Source organism: Streptopelia decaocto (assembly GCF_964273445.1).
Source record: "Streptopelia decaocto genome assembly, chromosome: 21".
NCBI lineage: Eukaryota > Metazoa > Chordata > Aves > Columbiformes > Columbidae > Streptopelia > Streptopelia decaocto.
Genome location: NC_138676.1, coordinates 5,045,505 through 5,068,096, shown reverse-complemented (window position 1 = coordinate 5,068,096; position 22,592 = coordinate 5,045,505). Strand labels below are relative to the sequence as shown.

The 22,592-nt window shown below is 49.7% G+C and overlaps 1 protein-coding gene across 2 annotated transcripts in view; it reads left to right on the top strand.

The window, feature by feature from the left end:
- SORL1 (sortilin related receptor 1) overlaps positions 1 to 21,915 on the top strand; it is a gene marked incomplete at its 5' end in the record, with an annotated part of 45,646 nt that extends 23,731 nt beyond the window's left edge. Inside the window, 26 exons of one of the 2 annotated variants that reach the window (XM_082070149.1) lie at positions 72 to 185; positions 969 to 1,091; positions 2,202 to 2,321; positions 4,371 to 4,493; positions 4,718 to 4,825; positions 5,232 to 5,363; positions 5,618 to 5,749; positions 6,414 to 6,548; positions 7,276 to 7,431; positions 7,885 to 8,034; positions 8,437 to 8,565; positions 10,185 to 10,311; positions 10,855 to 11,024; positions 11,123 to 11,235; positions 11,518 to 11,622; positions 12,542 to 12,614; positions 13,292 to 13,374; positions 13,624 to 13,720; positions 14,289 to 14,473; positions 15,299 to 15,418; positions 15,497 to 15,661; positions 16,396 to 16,570; positions 17,060 to 17,166; positions 17,833 to 18,025; positions 18,957 to 19,169; positions 19,931 to 21,915. In XM_082070149.1, coding sequence (XP_081926275.1) covers positions 72 to 185; positions 969 to 1,091; positions 2,202 to 2,321; positions 4,371 to 4,493; positions 4,718 to 4,825; positions 5,232 to 5,363; positions 5,618 to 5,749; positions 6,414 to 6,548; positions 7,276 to 7,431; positions 7,885 to 8,034; positions 8,437 to 8,565; positions 10,185 to 10,311; positions 10,855 to 11,024; positions 11,123 to 11,235; positions 11,518 to 11,622; positions 12,542 to 12,614; positions 13,292 to 13,374; positions 13,624 to 13,720; positions 14,289 to 14,473; positions 15,299 to 15,418; positions 15,497 to 15,661; positions 16,396 to 16,570; positions 17,060 to 17,166; positions 17,833 to 18,025; positions 18,957 to 19,169; positions 19,931 to 19,998 — 3,416 coding nt within the window. In that variant the 3' untranslated portion in view covers positions 19,999 to 21,915. Of the gene's footprint in view, positions 1 to 71; positions 186 to 968; positions 1,092 to 2,201; positions 2,322 to 4,367; positions 4,494 to 4,717; positions 4,826 to 5,231; positions 5,364 to 5,617; positions 5,750 to 6,413; positions 6,549 to 7,275; positions 7,432 to 7,884; positions 8,035 to 8,436; positions 8,566 to 10,184; positions 10,312 to 10,854; positions 11,025 to 11,122; positions 11,236 to 11,517; positions 11,623 to 12,541; positions 12,615 to 13,291; positions 13,375 to 13,623; positions 13,721 to 14,288; positions 14,474 to 15,298; positions 15,419 to 15,496; positions 15,662 to 16,395; positions 16,571 to 17,059; positions 17,167 to 17,832; positions 18,026 to 18,956; positions 19,170 to 19,930 lie in introns of both variants that reach the window. The other variant, XM_082070148.1, reaches the window with a different exon arrangement.
- Positions 21,916 to 22,592: the final 677 nt, after the last annotated feature.

Below are 22,592 nucleotides of genomic sequence, written 5' to 3'. Positions count from 1 at the left end.
GGAGGAGTACGGCCTGTCTTCTGAATACAGCGTCATGCCTCAGCTTGGGTTTGTTTTCTCTTTTGCACCAGAAAACACGTGTCTGCCGAACCAGTACAGATGCTTCAATGGGAACTGCATCAACAGCATTTGGCAGTGTGACAACGACAATGACTGCGAGGACAAGAGCGATGAGAAGAACTGCCGTAAGTGTCCTGTGGTTGCATTTGCCTCTCCGCTTTTAGATGTCTGCGTTGCACCTGAGATGATGCATTTGCACCTGAGATGATGGTCTGTGCTCCCTTCATCGTCATGGAGAGCGAGAGCCGCTCTGGGGGTGCAAATGGTCTCCTTGAGCACACATTCGCATCTAAATTGGGGATTTGTGCCAATATCTCCCCCACAACCAGCTCAGTGCCAATGTCTAAAATTTGGTGAGACTGATGCCAGTTCTCATATGAGGACACGTTTGTCTCTCTCAAAAATTGTCTCTGAAGCTACTGGGGGCCACGGCCAGGGCTGAGGTAAAGAGTGCAGATAGAAAGTGACTTTCTGACTTCATTGCACAGACTTGGGCCTCTGGTTAAACCACTAAATCAAGGAGGTCACCTTTTCCAGTGACATTAGGGACTGACACCGCATGCAGGAGGGGCAGATGTTACAAGGCTTTGCAGAGCCTGAAGGGTTTGGGTTAGTGCACTGTGGTAAAAGGCCTGTGTTTAAAGAAAGGAACTGGTGGAGAACCAAGTGTTCCTGGAGAGATGCTATTTACGCCCATTTTGTCCTGATAAAGAACTTATTTTCCTGCCAACACCAGTAAGCAGAGTTCCTAATAGTGACATTAAAATACAGTAACAGTAACCCAAGTTCACAGGATGGTGTCTCTATCAGTTCCCTGCACAAAGTGCACGTGCTGAGGCAGCAGTAACTGTTGTCTGACTGTTGTCTAACCACAACCTCACCCTCCTCTTCCTCTCCATCACATTAAGCCACCACCGTGTGTGATGCCGAGAACCAGTTCCGCTGCCAGGGCTCGGGGACCTGCATCCCGCTGTCCTACAAATGCGACCTGGAGGATGACTGTGGGGACAACAGCGATGAGAGTCATTGTGGTGAGCGCCCTCATGCACCTCTCCTTCTGTGACCCTGTGAGAGGGTGGAGAGCCCTGCAGCACTGCAGGTGCTGCTCAGAGATACCGAAGGGTAGATGCGCAGGAGGCATGTGTTCACAGAACCCCAGAGTGTCAGGGGTTGAAGGGCCCTGGAAAGCTCATCCAGGTCAATCCCCCCATGGAGCAGGAACACCCAGATGAGGTTACACAGGAAGGTGTCCAGGCGGGTTGGAATGTCTGCAGAGAAGGAGACTCCACAACCCCCCTGGGCAGCCTGGGCCAGGCTCTGCCACCCTCACCCCAACAAGTTGCTTCTCCTCTTTCAGTGGAACCTCCTGTGTTCCAGTTTGCACCCATTGCCCCTTGTCCTGTCACTGGTTGTCACCAGAAGAGCCTGGCTCCATCCTCCTGACACTCCCCCTTTCCATCTTGATCCCCAGGAATGAGTCCCCCCTCAGTCTCCTCTTGTCCAGCTCCAGAGCCCCAGCTCCCTCAGCCTTTCCTCACACGGGAGATGCTCCACTCCCTGCAGCATCTTGGTGGCTGCGCTGGACTCTCTGCAGCAGTTCCCTGTCCTGCTGGAACTGAGGGGCCACAGCTGGACACAAGATTCCAGGTGTGGTCTCCCCAGGGCAGAGCAGAGGGGCAGGAGAACCTCTCTGCCCTACTGACCACCCCCTTCTAACCCACCCCAGGTCCCATTGGCTTCCTGGCCACAAGGGCCCAGTGCTGGCTCATGGTCACCCTGCTGTCCCCAGGACCCCCAGGTCCCTTTCCCCTACACTGCTCTCCAACAGCTCGTTCCCCAGCTCATACTGGAACCTGGGGTTGTTCCTGCCCTGATACAATACTCTACACTTGCCCTTGTTATATTGCATTAAGTTTTCCCCACCCAGGAGGCTGGTAAACAGCAGGGTGGCAGCTCTTGGTCGATCAGGTCTAGGGATGAGGCAGGAAAAGAGGCTTTCAAGACCAGTCAGCTTTGCGGGGTTGTGTAGCTGTCACCTCTGAGATATTAGCCGCCTCTCCCCAGTCGATAGCCCCTGTAAATCTTTCCTCCTCCTCTCCCCTGGCCCTGGCAGCATCTGACCTGCGTGTGCTTGTTTGCAGAGGCTCACCAGTGTAGAAGCGATGAATTCAGCTGCAGCTCCGGGATGTGCATTCGTCTTTCCTGGAAGTGTGACGGTGATAACGATTGCAGGGACTGGTCTGATGAGGTGAACTGCACTGGTAAGCGCTTGGACGGGATCAATAACCTTCTGTGGCTGTCAGTCATTTCTTAAAGCCTTGAGGTGCTCTACAGACATCAGCCGATGTCTCGTGCCTCAGTTTCCCTGCCAGGCAGCCTCAACTGTCCTCGGCACCCCCTGTAAAACTCATGTTCCTCAGCAGTCTCCTCAGGATAACAGCTAGATAGAGCCTTCTCCTCATTAGAAAAGCCAACACAGAACAATGTAAGAACAAACAGACAAACACCCAGAAACCAACCAAGCCAAAAACCTCAGTATTTGCATGAGAAGAGAGTTCTGAGAGTAGGCAGCGCTTCAGTATTCCGAGTGCGTGGCTATATGAGGAGGTTTAATTTATATTGGTACCACTTATCTCTCATATGAGTTTCTCCAGAGAGAATTAGTACAGGAAAGGAACCTACTTCAAAAAGCATATCGGGTCTGTAAAGCCTCAAGTTGAAATTATCTAAGAGGATCACCATTATTTGAGAAACATTTCATCTGACTCCACCGTCTGCAATTATTGCTCTTATCTAAAATAATTACATTTCACACTGAATACCTAATAGAATATTACTGACACAAGATTGTAGTATTTTGAAATATCTGCAAAGTGCATGTCACTCGCTAACCTAAAATTCAGTAGCATGCGATTTAATTAAGTTGAACACAGCTTTTCTTCTCAATAACGACAAGTGCTTTCCTGGTTGAAGAGCGGCATTTGTCTCTAAAGTGACAACATAGCCCAGACTTAACTGAGATACCCCACTGGCAGATATTTTTGTAGACAGGAGAGAAGGAAAGCCAGAGCCCTATTCCCTTGGAAACCCAAGGAGATTTGTATTTCTAATTTACTTGGCAAGACAGAAGAGCCTTGCCTGCCTTAATTAAAGGCTGTCTGAGTCTGCTCGACCCTGCACGTGGGACTGGGCTGCTCCACCAAGCGCTGCTCGCTGTGACATTTCTTGCCATCTCCGGCAAGATGCCACCGCTGTCACCTTTGTGAACACGTGGCAAGAACCGAAATCAAATGGAAAGAGGCTTCTGACTTCGGGAGAGCTTTGGGGTGGCTCGCTAGCCTCCAAAAGCCATCCCTGAGGCAGGGCAGGCTGGTGAGCGAGTACGGCACAGGGCAAAAAAGCCCGTGGAGTGAAACAGGGAGAGTCACAGAATCCCAGAGTGTCAGGGGTTGAAGGGCCCTGGAAAGCTCATCCAGTGCAATCCCCCCATGGAGCAGGAACACCCAGATGAGGTTACACAGGAAGGTGTCCAGGCGGGTTGGAATGTCTGCACAGAAGGAGACTCCACAACCTCCCTGGGCAGCCTGGGCCAGGCTCTGCCACCCTCACCCCAACAAGTTTCTTCTCCTCTTTCAGTGGAACCTCCTGTGTTCCCGTTTGCACCCATTGCCCCTTGTCCTGTCCCTGGTTGTCACCAGAAGAGCCTGGCTCCATCCTCCTGACACTCCCCCTTTCCATCTTGATCCCCAGCAATGAGTCCCCCCTCAGTGTCCTCTTGTCCAGCTCCAGAGCCCCAGCTCCCTCAGCCTTTCCTCACACGGGAGATGCTCCACTCCCTGCAGCATCTTGGTGGCTGCGCTGGACTCTCTCCAGCAGTTCCCTGTCCTGCTGGAACTGAGGGGCCACAGCTGGACACAAGATTCCAGGTGTGGTCTCCCCAGGGCAGAGCAGAGGGGCAGGAGAACCTCTCTGACCTACTGACCACCCCCTTCTAACCCACCCCAGGTACCATTGGCTTCCTGGCCACAAGGGCCCAGTGCTGGCTCATGGTCACCCTGCTGTCCCCAGGACCCCCAGGTCCCTTTCCCCTACGCTGCTCTCCAACAGGTCATTCCCCAACTTACACTGGAACCTGGGGTTAGAACCTGCACTCCCAGCAACCTCTTGCCCCCGGGGCAATCGCTTTGCTCTGGGGCTGTGCTGGGACCTGCCATGGCACAAACTCCTGGTGCAGGCGGTGGGAACAGGGGTGCACGGCCCAAGTCGGGGCACCCCACACTCAGACGGTCCCCCGGCTCTGGTTCCAGCAGTATCCCACACCTGTGAGGCCTCCAGCTTCCAGTGCCAGAACGGCCACTGCATCCCGCAGCGCTGGGCCTGCGATGGCGACACCGACTGCCAGGACGGCTCCGACGAGGACCCCGCAAGCTGTGGTAACGTGCGATGAATACAGAGGGGGTTCTGCCATGGGGCAGGAAGGATTTCTATAAACTTACCAAGATAAACGTGCGGCAAATTCAGGGGGATGATTCCCACCCCTCCAAAAGCAGGCAGACACTTGGAGAAGGCAGCTAGTGCCGTGCCAAGGCGTTTTGTAATTAACTAAATGCAGCTTTAAAATAAACCGGCATGACAGCCACCCAATTCTGAATTCCAGAAAAAAAGTGCAACGGCTTCCAGTGCCCGAACGGCACTTGCATCCCGACCAGCAAACACTGCGACGGCATCAACGACTGCGCCGACACCTCGGACGAGCAGCACTGTGGTGAGTAGCGGGCCCGTGGGGGCTGCCGGGGGCCGACAGCCTTCACCGCCTGCCAAAGCCTGGCTGCCTGGGAGAAAAGCCCTGCTCAGATAATGGGAAAGCCTTAGTTAGCATTCAGCAGCCCCCTGGGAAACAGGCCGCTCTGGATCAGCACAAAGCGCAGTGCTGTGATGGAAAGGGACGCTGCATTCAGGGAGGTGATAAAATCCTTCCCGACGCCTGTGCCGGGCTGCTTGTACCCCAATGTGCCTTTAGTGCTGGGACAGAGCTCAAGCGATTTGTCTTGGGAACTTTCTGTAACTTCCTGAGACGCAGCCGGTGTGCGCAGGTGACAGCAGGTGGCATTCCTGCTGCCGAGGATGGCAGAGGTGCCATCCCCTCCCTCCCTCGCCTCCCGTTTCTCCAGAGCCCCTCTGCACCCGCTACATGGATTTCGTGTGCAAGAACCGGCAGCAGTGCTTGTTTCACTCCATGGTGTGCGACGGCATCATCCAGTGTCAAGACGGATCAGATGAAGATGCCAACTATGCTGGCTGCTGTAAGTGTGACATTGTGCATCTTTGCAAAGGGAAGGTTGCATAGAGAATGCCACACCAGAGGCATGGAGAGGAGAGTGCCTTCCCTGGGCTTCCAGAAAGCTGCCAGGTCTCCTAAGAGGTGGCTCTGGACTGTAATACTCTGCTCATAAGTCCATGATTGCCTCTGAGTGTGCTTCTTCCTCAATGACGAGCTTCCCTTGAGCCTCTGATCTTTACACCGAACCTCTGATGTCCCTCCGTGCCGCCCCTGCAGCCCAGGACCCCGAGTTCCACCGAACCTGCGACCAGTTCAGCTTCCAGTGCCAGAACGGCGTGTGCATCAGCCTGGTGTGGAAGTGCGATGGGATGGATGACTGTGGCGACTACTCCGACGAAGCAAACTGTGGTGAGCAGTACCTCGGGGTCTCTTGTCACTGGACTTCCAGCCTCCTTTGCATCCCAGGAGCATACTGACTTCATGTTTTCTATAAGCATTCATGCATACATACATACACATGCACGTGTAGCATTCCACTCGCACACCGCGGAGTGTTTTGCAGTGAGATCCATATCGTTTTCCTCATATTGTAGAGAGGTAAACTGAAGCACGCTGAAAATCCGATATGGCTGGCACATCTTGTGCTTGACTAAGTCATATATGACTGTGTTTACTCCACAGACTCTGAGCCCGAAGCAGACAGGCAGTTTTCAGCCAAACTCAATATTTACCACTGTTCCCTGGGTAGCTGTAGGAGCTGTACCCAGCCAGACGAAGCAGCTGTGTCTTCATTTCAGAGCTGCAGTGTTCGCTTCTCTGTTTTTGCCATGCTCTGTCTGCATTTTGCTGTCATCTCTGGGATCATAGCACTCAGCATACAGACATAACAGTGATGGCAACAGGCTGGCGAGGGCTGTGGGGAACGGGGATGCTGGAGGAGATGGAACCATGCTCAGATATTATTCAGATAGCGTGATGCTTTCCGGCCAGCCGCGGCGTGGCCTGAGATGCTGCCATACTGAGCACTGGTGAGATAACCTTGGGGCTCCCGGGACTCTCTTCTCCTTGGCAGAAAACCCGACAGAGGCCCCGAACTGCTCCCGGTACGACCAGTTCCAGTGTGGGCACGGGCACTGCATCCCCAGCCGGTGGAAGTGCGACGAGGAGAACGACTGCGGGGACTGGTCCGACGAGAGGGACTGCGAGGGTAAGGGCACCCCACTTCAGATTATTACTGTTTGAACATACTAGATTCCTGGGCTTCATTTTGTTACTTACTTGGAGAACACGGCAGCAACTGGGACGAGATGTGAATGAGGAAGACAGGTATGTCTCCAAAAGGAAAAAGAGTTTAGGGTGTTCTTTTCCGGAGTTTTTAATTATAATCCCTCTTTTCCGTGGGGTCACTGCAGTGGCAGGTAATATATAGTGGCTTGCCAGGGGCTCTGCCAATATTTGCCAACAGCAAGGAAGTAGGATGATGGTTCGGGCTGTGGTGGGGTGGGGAGCATCTTCCTCTCACTGTCCACAGTTTGGTTTCTCTGCACTGACTTCTCCCCATCTCTTCTCCTCTTTCGTGGCACTTTCTTCCCACACCACCACCTTTACCTATTCGGTCAGTCCTAGCCTAAAGTTCAGGATTTCCAACCCCAGCCAAGCTAGGGCTGCGCTGTGCTAAGAAACACTCTCAGCATCACCTGCCTTTCCATAGGGCTGCTTGGGACAGCCTGCGCTCCAAAATTCCCCCATGGGCTGTGTGTGCACTCTCATACATCTTTTTTATTCCATACTTTTATTAGGAGCTGTGCAGTTACAACACAGCCAAAACTCTTAGGCTTGTAATACCTTGCCTGCTCACTACTTCCCTCTGCTGATCATTGGGAACAGGCACAGCTCACGGCCTCTCAGATGGGCTCTGGACGGTGTGTTTTCAGGTTCTCCGGTTCATCCCATCACCACGTCGATGCCGCTGACGTGTTTGCCGAATCACTTCCATTGCAACAGCGGCGCCTGCATCACGAACAGCTGGGTCTGCGACGGCTACAAGGACTGCGCCGACGGCTCCGACGAGGAAGCCTGCCCCACTTCGCGTAAGCTTTTCGCTTTCCTTCTTCTGTGGGATCACATCTACACGAATGCTTGGCCGTTCAGTCTCAGCGCCTGCCCAGATTACAGGGTTAAATCGCACCGTGGTGCAAAAGCATGAATGGCTGCTGCTCAAACATCACGTCTCACACTGTGTAGGGCCACGGAGAGCAGGGCTGTAGGGTGGGTTTCCCGCTCACACTGATGATGAAGGTAAAAGGGAGTTTTTTTCTTGCTGTGCTCCTTGCCAAGCCTGCAAACCAGTTGCTTTTCCAGCCCTCTGCAGTCGGGAGAAATGATAGTTTAGGTGTCATCTCAGCACAAGCCACATACCTGCTAGATGGAAGGAGATTGCCATCTAGTGGATTTAGGACCTGGGGACAGGTTTTGGTCCCTCCTGGTGGCAGGGGCAGCCTGGCCGTGCCTCGGGTGGTTTCCTCACCGGCTGCTTTGTGCAGGACCCAACGTGACGGCCACTTCCCCGGCGCTCCCGGGACGCTGCAGCAGGTTCGAGTTCGAGTGCCAGCAGCTGCACAAGTGCATCCCCAACTGGAAGCGCTGCGACGGCCGGCGGGACTGCCAGGACGGCACGGACGAGAGGAGCTGCCGTAAGCGCGGGCAGGGGAGGGCGGCGCACCCGCCTCTTTCCCTTGGGAACCTCGTTGTGTGGATAGGGGAGCTACCATGTGCTTTTATTGCTGGTGAAATCCATGCAGTAAATGCAGAACGATGGTAAAAAAGGGGAAATAAGGCCAAGCAACCAGCATTCTTCCCATTAGAAGTCCAGCTGTTGTTTTCACTGAAATATGCTCCAGATTCTTCTAATGGCACCATTAGAAGACACAGCCAGAATGAGACAGTCCTACAAATGACACACTCTGTCTGGGCTCCATCCCTGAGGTGCAGCTGCCCCGGCATCGTCCCCGCTTGTGAACTAGCACTGCAAACAGCCCGGTGCTGCTGAGGGAACGTCCCTGCCTGGAGTCCTCAAACCTTTCTGCCTCTTTCAGCTACTCACAGCACCCTGTCATGCCCTGACGGTTATAAATGCGAGGACGGAGAAGCCTGCATCATGGTGAGTGAGCGGTGCGATGGATATCTGGACTGTTCCGACAGCAGCGATGAGAGAAACTGTACCGGTAAGCAGCAGCCCTCTCCCATTTCTCGTGCTCTGCTCTGTGTTAACAGCCAGAGGTGCTCTCCTCGATACGCGACCTTTCATTCCCAGCATCCTAGACATCTCTGCCTCCCTTCAGCTGTCCAGGTTACCTCCTCACCCATTTATAACCAGCTGGGACCAACTTCCCAGACAGTTTCTACACTGACAATTTGTCTTCCGGCAGAAAAACAACTTTAGGACGCATAGGAGCCATGCTGTCTATTTTAAGTGGCCCACAGGTGAAGAAATAGTCTCTAGCTCTGTCCTCCTTTGCAAGGTGACCCTGGGAGCCATGGCATGTGCCCCACAGCCGTCACTGGTCCTCCCACGCTGGCTTTTGGTGGCCCTGCGGAGGCAGGAGGGATGCACGCCCAGATAACAGCGATCGATCGCAGTCTCTGGCCAGCCGAAAGATTCAGCTGCTTTCCTACAGAACTGCTCAGGGGTTTGAGCATCAATCAGGTCTTAGAAATTTAATTAAATATTGATTGGGAGAGGCTAGTGGGTTCAGGGGAGAGGGAGGGAGCTGCCAAGATTCATAGCTTGGCTGCTACGCCAAGGGGGAACCGTCTCTTTTCCCTTGGCTGGCTTGTGTTGCCATGCATGGTGTCGAGGGTTTAGATTGCAGGGTGACAATCAAACCCTGGCAGATGTATTGTTAACCTTCTCTCCCCCACACTTCCCCCTTCTGCCCCTCCCTCTCCCCCCTTCCCACTGCGGACAGGCGGTCGGGAGGGAAAGAAGGACAGAGAGAAGAGAGTTGGAAACATTAAAGATGTTTTACTAATGCTACTAATAAGAATAGAGAAAATAATACAAAATATACAAAACCAATCTTGAAAGTCTCAGCAACTGCAGAGCTGGCACCCGAAGTCCTGGACTGGACTCTGCAGCCAACCGGAGCTGGATTCAGTCTGTCACTAGGCCTCAGTTTGCAGGGATGACTGGCAAGATCCTCGCCTAATGTCGGCCATAAGGAAAAAGGGAAAAAAGGGATGAGGTCCTCGTGATCTCCCACTTTTATATGAAGTATTCACGTGAATGGAATATTACATGCTGTTGGTCAGTTTCTTGGTCACCGGTTTCTTGTTGCCCCTCTGGCGAGATGTCCATCTGTGCTTAGCAATAACTTTGCATTCCATTGCTATGTTCACCAAAACATGTATCTGGTTCTCCAGGAAAATGCAGCTGATATGAAGCTTTAGCTGACAGGCAAATTCACTAAAAGAGAAACTTGTTTTTTAACAAAACCAGGACACACGGATGTGCTCATACACAACGAAAATGACGTTAAAGAGTATTTCATCAACAGCCACGCTTCATCTTTCCTTGGGGTAAAGGGGATGTTTGCATGATGCTGCATAAAGACAACCAAGATGTTTCGGGGAGAGCTAAATACACCAGGGGTTCCTGCTCTTCTCCACTGAAAACACCTCTCTAAATTACATCTCTGCTTTGAGGAGTCCAAACACTCCCTTCGCTAATCTTACTGTTTCTACCTCCACGCGTCGTTTGTGCTACAAACATCATTCCTGATTCTGTTCTGGGCAAAGGCCTTGTTTGCCTCCCATAGACTAACTTTTCCTGTTGCCCGCTTAGATGACACAATTGTGTACAAAGTCCAGAACCTCCAGTGGACGGCCGATTTCTCCGGCGACGTCACTCTGACGTGGGCTCGGCCAAAAAGGATGTCCTCGACCTCCTGTGTCTACAACATCTATTACAGGTACGCCACACGTTACCCTGCATGACCCCTTGCTATTCATATCGAGCAGCAGAAGCGTGAGCACAGGTATCTGTATGCCCGGGTTTTATGGCAAAGAACCTTACAGAATCAGGTCTGAAAGACCGAGAGCTGTGAAATCTATTTCTGCTCGGAAAAAATCTTCTAATTGGTTGCAAAGGAGACCCAAAATAGCTGTACCTGGGGGGCATTTGTGGAGAGCTGTATTTTCTTCTTCCATGATGGTTTGCTCAGAAATATGGCTATATTTGGTGGGGTTTTCAGCTCAGCTCTTGGTGGGACTGCTAACAACAAGAACAAAGTCAAGAAATAAGTTCTATAAATCCTCAGAGGCCGGTGCTTATAAGTCAATGAGTTCTGTTTAGTTCAGGCTTTAAAAGAGCGTCTTTTCAAACTAGTGGTGTGGCTTTACTGAAAAGGAAATTAAGCAGCAAGCTTTTAAAATACAGATAGATGGTTTCACCCTTTGGGACGAGCTGTGTCCCTCGTTGTTACTAAAAAACAGGGTGTTCCTTCCTCGTGCAGAACGGTCGGCGAAAGCATTTGGAAGGTTTTGGAAACGCACAGCAAAAAAACAAACAGCGTTTTGAAAGTCCTCAAGCCTGACTGTACCTACCAGGTCAAAGTCCAAGTGCAGTGTCTCAGCCGAGTCTACAACACCAACGACTTCATCACCCTCCGGACGCCCGAAGGATGTAAGCAGATCTACGCGGTTGTATCGGTGACCTGATGGTGCCACTGCGGCTTGGAAAACAGATGTGACTGTCACTAGCACCTCTGTTTCTCTCCCCAGTGCCAGATGCTCCCTTGAACCTTCAGCTCTCCCTGAAGAAAGAAGCTGAGGGTGTTGTGATGGGCTGCTGGAGTCCCCCTGTAAACGCCCATGGCCTCATACGGGAATTTATTGTGAGTCCTCCTGGACCGAGTCCAGGTCGGTGGTGGGACAGGGAAGGCTGCTCAGGACACCTTTGCCTAGTGGGGTGGGCCAGAAATAGGACATTTCATGGAGTAAATCAGCGAGCATCCTTGGGACAAGGAATGCTGTAGGTAGCAACACAGCCCTCAAGTTCATAATTTCGTTTCTCGATCCCTTTGTAGACTTTTGTACTTCTTTCTGCTGACGTTTTGACGCAGAGGGACCTGTCACTCCACGGTGTTGTTCCTCATCTCTTGCTTTGGTGCTCCTAGGTGGAATACAGCAGCAGCGGATCCAAGGAGTGGTCATCCCTTCGAACCACCAGGAACTACACTGAGATCACGAACTTACAGCTCAACACGTTATACACTGTTAGAGTGAGTATTTTCAAAGCTCTGTCTATGCAGGCTCTCATTACTTTTCACTAGATGGTCTAAATCCTACGTGGTCAAGTACTTGCTAAAAAAGTATCTTGTTAAAATCCTGCCCTTTAGAGTCAACCCAATTGGCATTTGCGCTGCTAATATCTAATTCAAGGCCTGAATTAAGGTCCTTGATTTGCTCCTTCTCCCAGAAGGCTGGGCTGTATTACAACATCTGCATGACTAATCGCCCATTCCAGTGTCACAGCAATTGCACCAGATCTGGGCCAGAGATAAATTTGGTCCTTGCAGCATCACGAGGAAAGCTGGGAAATGCATGTATGTGGGAGAAGCTGGGTAATTATAGACAGAACTAATAAGATCAGGAAATAAAAGTCTGTGCAGTGAGCTCTGCCATTGCCCATCGTTCCCGTGCTGCGTGAGTAAGGGTTTGCGGGCGAATTTAAAAGGAGTGGGATGAACACCTCTCCACCCCCCGCAAATCACTGTTATTCTCACAGTCGCTTGGAGCGAGTCTGTCCTTCCTTGGTATTCCGGCCCATATTCATCTGTTCCCAAATAATTCATTGGAAATGGATTCACCAGCACTGTTCTTGCCTATACTATGGCTGATAGAGTCCAAAGCTCCTTATCTTGATGGACTCCTCAGAAAGATCTCATAAGAGAGCGGTTATCTGCAAAAAAAGGATGCACCTCCCTCCTCTTAGATTCCTTTAATTGACTTAAAGCAGTCTGCTTTATCTCTGTAATAAGCATTTTATTGCCAAGTAATTAAGCTATTGTTTGCTTCAAAGTCCTTTTCCCATGAGCTCTGCCACGTCCGTAACCTTGTTCTAACCTCGCTCTCTGTGTGCATTGTACAACGTTGACGGCTTGCGTTTGTTCATATTAACCAACCCTCTTGTTTGAAAAGGTCGCTGCGGTAACTAGTCGAGGAGTGGGAAACTGGAGCGACTCCAAATCCATAACCACCATGAAAGGCAAAGGTAAATGCTGCTTCAGTCAACTCAGACAACATAGCAAAAAGGCGGAATATAAGCCTGAAGTATTAGCATAAGCATCTTAGGTCATGATTATGATGGTTTCTGCATCTTGTGTAGGTTAGACCACTAAAAAACCACTAAGACTCCCAGGAACGATCACAACATTACGTTCTGACAGTAGATAAACTCGAACAACACAGCAAGTAATTTCTTTCTGATACGTTTTTTTAAAAAGGCCTTTTGAAATCATTTGTATTCATGCCAAGTTTCTCTTCTGATTCTATATTCCAATGTCAAACTTGTCTGCTAATTTGTTAGATAAAAGCGCATCCGCATTATGTTGACGAATGAAGGAAAGAAAACACCGTGCTATGAAAATTGCAGGATTTAGACAGCGTGAAGTACATGAATACCTGATGGTTAGAAAAACAGAGGGAGAAAGACCTGAAATAACTTTCTCCTCAGGTTTTGCATGAGCTTCTGACCTCCCTCAACAGTTCCTCTGAAACCCAGAAACCATTACCTGGGACACGAGCTTGTCCCGCTGAGTTCAGGAGTAAAACACCCGTGTCCCAGAGATGGTTTTCATAATGAAATCCTGTATTTTACCTGTCCCCTCTCAATAAGCGTTTGTATTTCTTTGTGATGCGGTAACAGCTGTTTCTTCCCTCTCCTTCCAGTCATTCCTCCACCTGTCATACACGTTGAGAGCTACAGCGAGGACTCCATAAGTTTCAGCCTAAAAATGACTACTAATATCAAGGTAAGATTTTTACCTTTACTTCTGAAACTAAAATAAAGGGTGGGATAGGCTGTCACCCACTTCACTATTGCAATTAGTTTTTGAAACTAGTTATTTCATGCAAAGTAATTTCTTACTACTCATCAACCGGCCCAGCTCTCCGAAGTAGGATGGGAAATACAAAGCAAAGACTTTGAGCACTGAATCTTTCCCTGCGTGCAAAACCAGTTGAAGTGATAGTTCCTATTGTGTGCCCTCGCTGCTTGACAGGTCAGCGGTTACGTGGTGAATATCTACTGGACATTCGATACGCACCGGCAGGAAAAAAGGACTCTGATCATAGAAGGAGAAAAGTCCATCCAAAAAGGTACGTTCTGTGCAAAGCGTAAAATTCTGCTCGAGTGGAACGTTTTATAGAAGGCTATAGGATATTTTAAATTTGTTTTTTCAACAGAGTAGTTTCCGTTTAAGAAAAACATTAATCTTGAGAGGACAAACAGCAAATCCTTGGCCTCTCTGCTTAGGACTTGGAGTTTGAAGCGGATTTGGGATTTATCCCCCAGAGCTGCCCCAGCCTTTTCTCATCACACAGGATTTTGTTTGTGCTTCCTTATCTACTCTGCAAAAGGTCAACAGTTTATTGGGCTTGTACACAGTACATGTCCCTATTAATCAGATTCCTTTCTGGTTTGGAAAAAACACTGATGTGTAGAGTCTAGATACGGGAAAGCATCCCGATACAGAAAAGCACAGGTTGGTTAGATACCAGAATCCCAGGTGTAAGGGAAGTTAGTTGAAATGAATCAAACCACAAAGCAAAACAGGCAGGTTCCCATCCAAGATTGTTTGATGCTGCTACTGGTTTCCTAGTGCTCTCACCCTGTGCCCGCAGAGCTTTCCCTCACCTAATAGCGCACGTTTCTCTTCTCGCTCAGTGACAAATTTGACAGCGCATACCCCCTATGAAATTTCCGCCTGGGCTAAGACGGAGCTGGGTGACAGCCCTCTGTCTTTTGTCCACGTGGTGACCGGAGGGACAAGACCAGCGTCGCCAAGTCTCAAAGCCAAGGCCATCAACCAGACGGCGGTGGAGTGCAGCTGGACGGGACCGAGGAACGTCGTAAGGCATCGAGTCTCTTTTATCACCAGCCGGGATGGGGTGCCCTCAAAACACAAGCAAAGTCTTAAAACAGGGTTATTTGTTGGGATTGAATTGCAAGACCTTGCAAATTTTATGCTCACAAAATGAGGGAAAGCTCTTGCTGCCCCTTAGACACAAAGAAAACTGCCTTGTTGTCTACTCAGCCACTGAGCCAGTGGAGAAGGGGCTGAAATAGAGACAACATGATGCCATAGGGGTCTTTCAATTGACTGAGGTGTTATCAGAGCTGAGACCGGGATTTTAGAGTGGGGAGTGCAGGTGTGGGTGCACGGGCTGAACTTGAACTTGGGAAGGAGAAAAAGGGTCTTCACATCATGTCCCTAGAAAGTGACAGACAGTCTGGGTGGGAGCTCTGGACCGTGCCAAAATAGGGAAAGGCTGAGGGAGCTGGGGCTCTGGAGCTGGACAAGAGGAGACTGAGGGGGGACTCATTGCTGGGGATCAAGATGGAAAGGGGGAGTGTCAGGAGGATGGAGCCAGGCTCTTCTGGTGACAACCAGTGACAGGACAAGGGGCAATGGGTGCAAACTGGAACACAGGAGGTTCCAGTGAAAGAGGAGAAGCAACTTGTTGGGGTGAGGGTGGCAGAGCCTGGCCCAGGCTGCCCAGGGGGGTTGTGGAGTCTCCTTCTGTGCAGACATTCCAACCCGCCTGGACACCTTCCTGTGTAACCTCATCTGGGTGTTCCTGCTCCATGGGGGGATTGCACTGGATCAGCTTTCCAGGGCCCTTCCAATCCCTGACATTCTGGGATTTTGTGAAAACCTGAACTGTTCTCTGCAGGTCTATGGCATCTTCTATGCCACATCTTTCCTAGAGCTGTACAGAAGTCCTCACAACACCACCACGACCTCCCACAACATCACTATGATCGTGCAGCGGGATGAGCAGTACCTGTTTCTGGTGGGCTCCTTCTCCTAACCTGTTCCTGGTTACCCATGTGTGCAAGCACGGCATTAACGGCTCTGTCATCCCTTCAAGGTCCGTGTGATGTCTCCCTACCAAGGGCCGCCATCCGACTACGTTGTGGTGAAGATGATCCCTGACAACCGGCTTCCCCCTAGGCACCTCCACTCGGTGCACACTGGAAAGACGTTCGCCGTCATTAAGTGGGAATCGCCCTACGATTCGCCTGACCAGGACATGGTAATTGCCTCGCGATGCCTTCTGTCCCTTTGCACGCAAACCCTGGCTCAGTGATAGATCCCTGCCGTGCGGCTGCTAGAGAACCGAGCCTGAGATCAGGTCTACCCTCCATCTCGCTGATGCCTCCAGGACTTGCGTTTCCTCGCTTTACATGAGCTGAGGCCTACAACGTTCACACTGCGGTTAAAAAGAGTCAGGTCTGGGATATCTGTTGCTGACAGAGTCTAAAAGCAAACACGAGCATGTGTTAGAACACCTTTCTGGCTTCCGCTTTGCGTGGCCCCAACAAAGCCCGGTTCTGTTTTCTGGCACGTACGGTCAGGTCTCGCTCTGTTGAAGGCGAGTCATTTTCTCAGCAAGTTTTCCTCTCCTATTGCAGTCCAGAGCCTTTAACAGCAAAGCTTTAAAGGTAGAAGTCTTCCTGGCAAAACTGGAGATTTTGTCAGGGCAAGAGTTTGCATTGCATCCCTTTGATTTATTAAGAAATACAACCTGAGATTTTCCTGTTCCAGTAACTGTGTTTTCTGTATCTGTAAATGCTGATCTCGGGCAGGGATCCTGCTAGTCCAGCAAGAGGCTTGAAATCTTATTTCCCAGGCTTTTCATAGAGTGCAGGCACGGTTCAATACACATTTTGCCCCACTGTATAATGTCCTACTGTTTTGTGAGATTGCAAGCAACTCTGCAGGCCGGTAAGATCTTTCCCTGTTTGTGCCTTTCCTCCCTCCCTCCAGTTATACGCTGTCGCAGTTAAAGATTTAGTCAGAAAAACAGATAAAATCTACAAAGTGAAAACCCGCAACAGCACGGTGGAGTACACCATAAAGAACCTCGAACCGGGAGGCAAATACCACGTGATTGTTCAGCTGGGGAATATGAGCAAAGAATCCAGCTTGAAGATCAACGCAGGTGAAGGGGAGAGTGCTGCTGGGTGGGTGGCGGGGCAGCGTCCACTAGAGGGAATCCAGCGCCCATCCCAGGCACCGTCCATCCCACCCCTGCGCTGCTTGGAGGCTGCAGAAGTGTTTCTGCGTCGCTCAGTCCTCTGCCACAGCCAAAACCCTATTCTGAAAGGCCTCCCGGCACCTCCCAGGAAAGGCAATTAACCCCCCCAAAGCCTCTCCAGTGATACCCAGGGAGTTTTTCTCCTGTCCAGGTGGAGATGGGAAAGACACCTCTTTGGCTGTGAAATACCATTACAGTCCTGCCGTAAAAAACCCGCTGAAAATCTCCAACCAGATCACTTGCCACAGTATCCTCTCCTCCAGTACAGCCCCTTTCTAAGCGGAATATTGTGCTGATCCCTGGAAATCGCTAATTTCTGAAGTTGCTCCCATTGCTATTTCTCAGCCATCAGTGATCAAACCTAACGTGCCTGCCGTGTTTTCTTATCCGCAGTTCCACTGTCTGCGCCAGACGCCTTAAAAATCATAACAGAAAACGACCATATTCTGCTTTTTTGGAAGAGTTTGGCATTAAAGGAAAGTAATTTCAATGAAAGCCGGGTAAGTTGTGCTATCTCTCCTGTCCTTTACAGAAAAACCTAGAGCAGAGTCACCGCAAGGCTCCTTTGATAGACTTTAAAATACACCAGTACGTTCTGCTCCCCTGAGTGTCCTTGACGGACCCTCGACACAGCGCTCACTTTAATTCCTATCACAGCTAAGGCACTATACTTGATAGGTCCAATCAGTCACCTTTTAGGAACATAATTATCCTCTTGCAAAAGGTCAACTGTCTCGTGTGAAAGGACTGGGAACAGGACGCTGCCCCACGGTGCCGGGAGGCACGTTGGTGGCATCTGAGAATTGCCATTATTTAGACTTGGATAGAAAATCTGTGACATGCTCTGTCAGGGCAGATGGAAAACTATGCCAAAAAAAGCCATCGCTGTTACTGGACTGTGTTTTGGGTGGTCTCGGGGGATGCTCAGAATAGAGTGAACCAGACAGAGCGAAATCTTCTCTCCTCCCTGGACCGGCCAAGGTCACTGCACACAGATGCCTGGAGGAGGCTCCGCATTGCTCTGTCTCACTGCTGATAGCACAACGTGATGCATCAAAGCTAAGCTCAGGAGGAAAAACAAGCTTCAAAGCCCCATCAGAAGGAGCAAACCCGACCTCTGCAGCCCAGTAATTTGGGGTTTGTGTCTTTGTTTTCACGACTTTCAGGGCTACGAGATTCATATGTTTGACAGCTTGATGAACATGACGGCTTATCTTGGCAACACCACGGAAAACTTCTTCAAAGTTTCCAACCTGAAGATAGGCCACAACTATTCATTCACCGTTCAGGCCAGGTGCCTGTACAGCGGGCAGATGTGCGGCGAACCGGCCACGCTTCTCTATGATGAGCTCGGAACTGGTAAGTCCTGGCATTTTCACCATCCTCCTTAACAAATACTAATAAAGCCTCGCAACCTCACTAGAAAAATATGCTACAGTTGTGCCGCCATCCAGCAAGACCTGGACAGGCTGGAGAGGTGGGCAGGGAAAAATTTACTGAAATAGAACAAGGGAAAGTGTAGAGTCTTGAATCTGGGCAGGAACAACCCCAGGTTCCAGTATAAGTTAGGGAACGAGCTGTTGGAGAGCAGCATAGGGGAAAGGGACCTGGGGGTCCTGGGGACAGCAGGGTGACCATGAGCCAGCACTGGGCCCTTGTGGCCAGGAAGCCAATGGGACCTGGGCTGGGTTAGAAGGGGGTGGTCAGTAGGTCAGAGAGGTTCTCCTGCCCCTCTGCTCTGCCCTGGGGAGACCACACCTGGAATCTTGTGTCCAGCTGTGGCCCCTCAGTTCCAGGACAGGGAACTGCTGCAGAGAGTCCAGCGCAGCCACCAAGATGCTGCAGGGAGTGGAGCATCTCCCGTGTGAGGAAAGGCTGAGGGAGCTGGGGCTCTGGAGCTGGACAAGAGGAGACTGAGGGGGGACTCATTGCTGGGGATCAAGATGGAAAGGGGGAGTGTCAGGAGGATGGAGCCAGGCTCTTCTGGTGACAACCAGGGACAGGACAAGGGACAATGGGTGCAAACTGGAACACAGGAGGTTCCACTGAAAGAGGAGAAGCAACTTGTTTGGGGTGAGGGTGGCAGAGCCTGGCCCAGGCTGCCCAGGGGGGTTGTGGAGTCTCCTTCTGTGCAGACATTCCAACCCGCCTGGACACCTTCCTGTGTAACCTCATCTGGGTGTTCCTGCTCCATGGGGGGATTGCACTGGATGAGCTTTCCAGGGCCCTTCCAACCCCTGACATTTTGTGATTCCGTGATTCTGTAATGGCACTTGTCTCCTCATCTTAGGGGAAGGCTCCTCTGCATCGGCAGCCAGCAGATCCACCGATGTGGCTGCCATCGTGGTGCCGGTGCTGTTCCTGCTGCTGGTGACGCTGGGGATCGGTTTCGTGGTGCTGTACATGAGGCACCGGCGACTGCAGAACAGCTTCACCGCCTTCGCCAACAGCCACTACAGCTCCCGCCTGGGCTCGGCCATATTCTCCTCAGGAGACGATTTAGGTACGTAGCCCTCGGTTTCATACACAGGACGTGAAATCAGGGTAAGACAGAGTACAAAGCTAGTCCGGGATAGATGTTTTTAGTAGCTTGGCTTGAACCACTTCCTCTAACACACACCAGTTAAAACCTGGACATAACAGATATAACAACCAGGTAATAGAGCACAGAATTGCACAGAATGTGAGGGATTGGAAGGGCCCTGGGAAGCTCATCCAGGTCAATCCCCCATGGAGCAGGAACACCCAGATGAGGTTACACAGGAAGGTGTCCAGGCGGGTTGGAATGTCTGCACAGAAGGAGACTCCACAACCCCCCTGGGCAGCCTGGGCCAGGCTCTGCCACCCTCACCCCAACAAGTTTCTTCTCCTCTTTCACTGGAACCTCCTGTGTTCCAGTTTGTTTGGGGGAGGAAAACAAGGGAGTGACCCCTGAGCTGCCTCAAAATGGCGGCACCAGAATCCCCTCAGGGCTTAAAACAGCGGCCCCAGGGGAACCAATTTGGGGTTTTTTTTTGCCTCGATGCAAGACTCTACACTTGCCCTTGTTGTTTTTCATTAAATGTTTCCCTGCCCAGTCTCCAGCCTGTCCAGGTCTCTGATGGCAGCACAGCTTCCAGTGTCACCCACTCCTCCCAGTTCAGTGTCACCAATACAAGCAATGCTACAATATGCCGGTTTTGAGGGCAGTTTGTGGCCACCTTCACAAGCCGATTAACTCGTGTTTTGTGAAACACATAACAGAGCTCTGGGTTTATTTTTCAGGAGATGAGGATGACGAAGCCCCGATGATAACTGGATTTTCAGATGATGTTCCCATGGTCATCGCATGAAGCGCGTTTCTGGCTGTACAAACCAAATGGTGTAAATATTTTATTTGATAAAAATAGTTGATGGTTTATTTTAAAAATGCACTTTGAGTTGCAATATGTTATTTTTATATGGGCCAAAAACAATTTAAAAAATACACTTTGTAGTAATCAACTGTGAATTGCAGACTAGGTTGGTTTAGTAACAGATTGCTTTGATTTAACATTGATTTAGTCTTACAAGGCTATGCTTGCTGGGCATGCTTTTAAGTCTGTGAGATATTTTCCGTTGACTAAATTGGCTACTCATTTTATTTTTCTAAGACAATAATAAATTTATTTTAAAAAATTTCAGGAGATTATATATGTAGAGAGAGAGATAAGTAATATAGTCCCTGAAGGTTTTGCTTCTACTTTAAAAAAAAATCCTTTGTACTTTGTTTTATATGAAAGTATTTTTGTTGTGTTAATTTATTGGGAAATCTGCTTGAGAACAGATTTCCAGCGTCGTCAGACATTGTACACATTATTGTGTAGAACATGTGCCACTTTATCTTGCAAGGCAGTAGCATCTTGGCATCCCCATCATTGTTCTTGCCATAATAAACCCCTTTATTTTTACATCTATTTTCCCCCCCAACCCCAGAGCGATGACACGAGCGGGTGTTCACGGGTCACGCCTGTCCGGGCTCTATATATGCAAAGCTTCGCACCACTAAAATACAGCACACTGTCTCATCACACCGTTTCCTTGGTTTAAACCAAAAGTATTTTTGCTGTGTAAAGTAAGTTCTAATTGCAGTCTTCCTACAGATGAACTGAGAGGCCAACTATGTTTTGATACATGACTGATCCATTTAATTTCACGTATAGAATATGTATAAAAAGTTGAAATGCTGTATGGTTTGATACTCTATAGAAATACTAACTCTATTTTCAATTACTAGTGTTCTCATTCCCGGTGACAGTTTTTTCCCCCAAAGCTGGGACCAAACTTTAGTCAGATTTTTATAAGTAGCAGCAAGCTTGCAGAGTTGCATTATTTTTATCTTCTTAGTGGGTCAGGTGCTGTTCAGGGCTAAAAATTTTGAGTGAATCAACCCAGCGTGTATAGATCAATTTGTCCAGAATTACTGCTACATAGAGAGACCAGAATCTGACCCAGAGGCTAAACTGTTCCAAAGATTCAAATCTAAAGATTTGATACAGGAAAGAAAGCCTGAAATCAGAGATTTGAGCAGTGAACCCCCTCCATATTAAGCAAAGCAACTTCACAGGGCTAGTGTGTTTTATACAGAGAGAAGTCCAAGCCCCACGTGGGGACTGAGCAGGACAGATGCAGTTCTGGGTAAATTGTATATTTTTATGTACTTTTGAAGCACGGAATCTTGTTCACACGGGGCGGGAAGGTTCTGGTGTAAATACTTTACGTGGATGTGGATGCATATTTTTGTTTTGGCTTTGTTTCAGTAGCCTTATGCAATGTGACATGCCTCTTGACCCTAACTTTTGGGAAGAGACGTGGGTTTACCTCATAGCAACCCAGTGAAACCTCTGGAAATCTCATTTTCTGAAACAACTTTAAAGTCTCTTTCAAATGGACTTCAGAAGGGAAATGGGGCAATTTAGTTTCTCTTGGACCCAGAAAGCACCTTCATTACTGGAACTAGCTATAACGTTTATAATTAATCCTCCAAAACAGGCAGCAGTCTACAAGCAGCCAGTCTAATGAGTTTTCTAGAGGTAGTGTCAACGTCTAATCTGGTTCCTTAAGTGAAGTTTAATAGCGTACCATTTAAATTGCTACCCTGTGTCATTTTATTTTCATTCACTGATTTCTGCTATGTTATTATTGCACAATTTTGAAGGAATTTTTGTCTGTCATTTTCCCCCCCCCCCCCCCACTTAATGGTAATAATAAAAATGGACTGGGTAAACAAACCTATTTCTGGTTTCTACAATTATTATCTGGCCTTGGTGTGTCTAGTGCAATAAAAAGGAGACTTTTTCCTGAACCGTATTTGATTTTTATTTTACATCGGACAGGCACGTTGTATAACCCACCAGGATCATCTGAAGCAGGAGAATTGAGCTTTTCTGCAGAAGGAGCAGCAGGAAGGTACATTGATAATGCAGTCACGTATCTGGCTGGTTCGCAGTCAAGGGCAGCACCAGTCAGTAAGAAACACCCTCAGACAACCCTTCGAGTCTTTCTGAGCTTCCCCTCTATGTTTGCATGCTTGCCATTCACGTCAGACATTATTTCCCTGCTTAAACCCCATTCCCACAACAACCCCGTTCCCGTGCTGCGTGGAGCGATCGCACCGTTTGCCTCTTGCTGTTTAAAATCCCGTGTATGCGAGTACACCTGACACCCCGGCAGCCCAAAGCGAGCGGCGTTCCTGGTAATGAGCAGGCAGCAGTCTCTTCACACGTACCTCATTTTTCAGCCTACATAATTGGCAAGGCAACATGTGAGCCGGGTGGACATAATTGAGGCACGCAAGCATCTTAAGTGTTGCACTTCATTAATGTTTAGCTTAAGGCAACATTAACAAACAGCCGTTCCTTCCTCCCTGTTGCCCGTTTCTTCGTGAATGAAGCCGGTTTTTCACTAT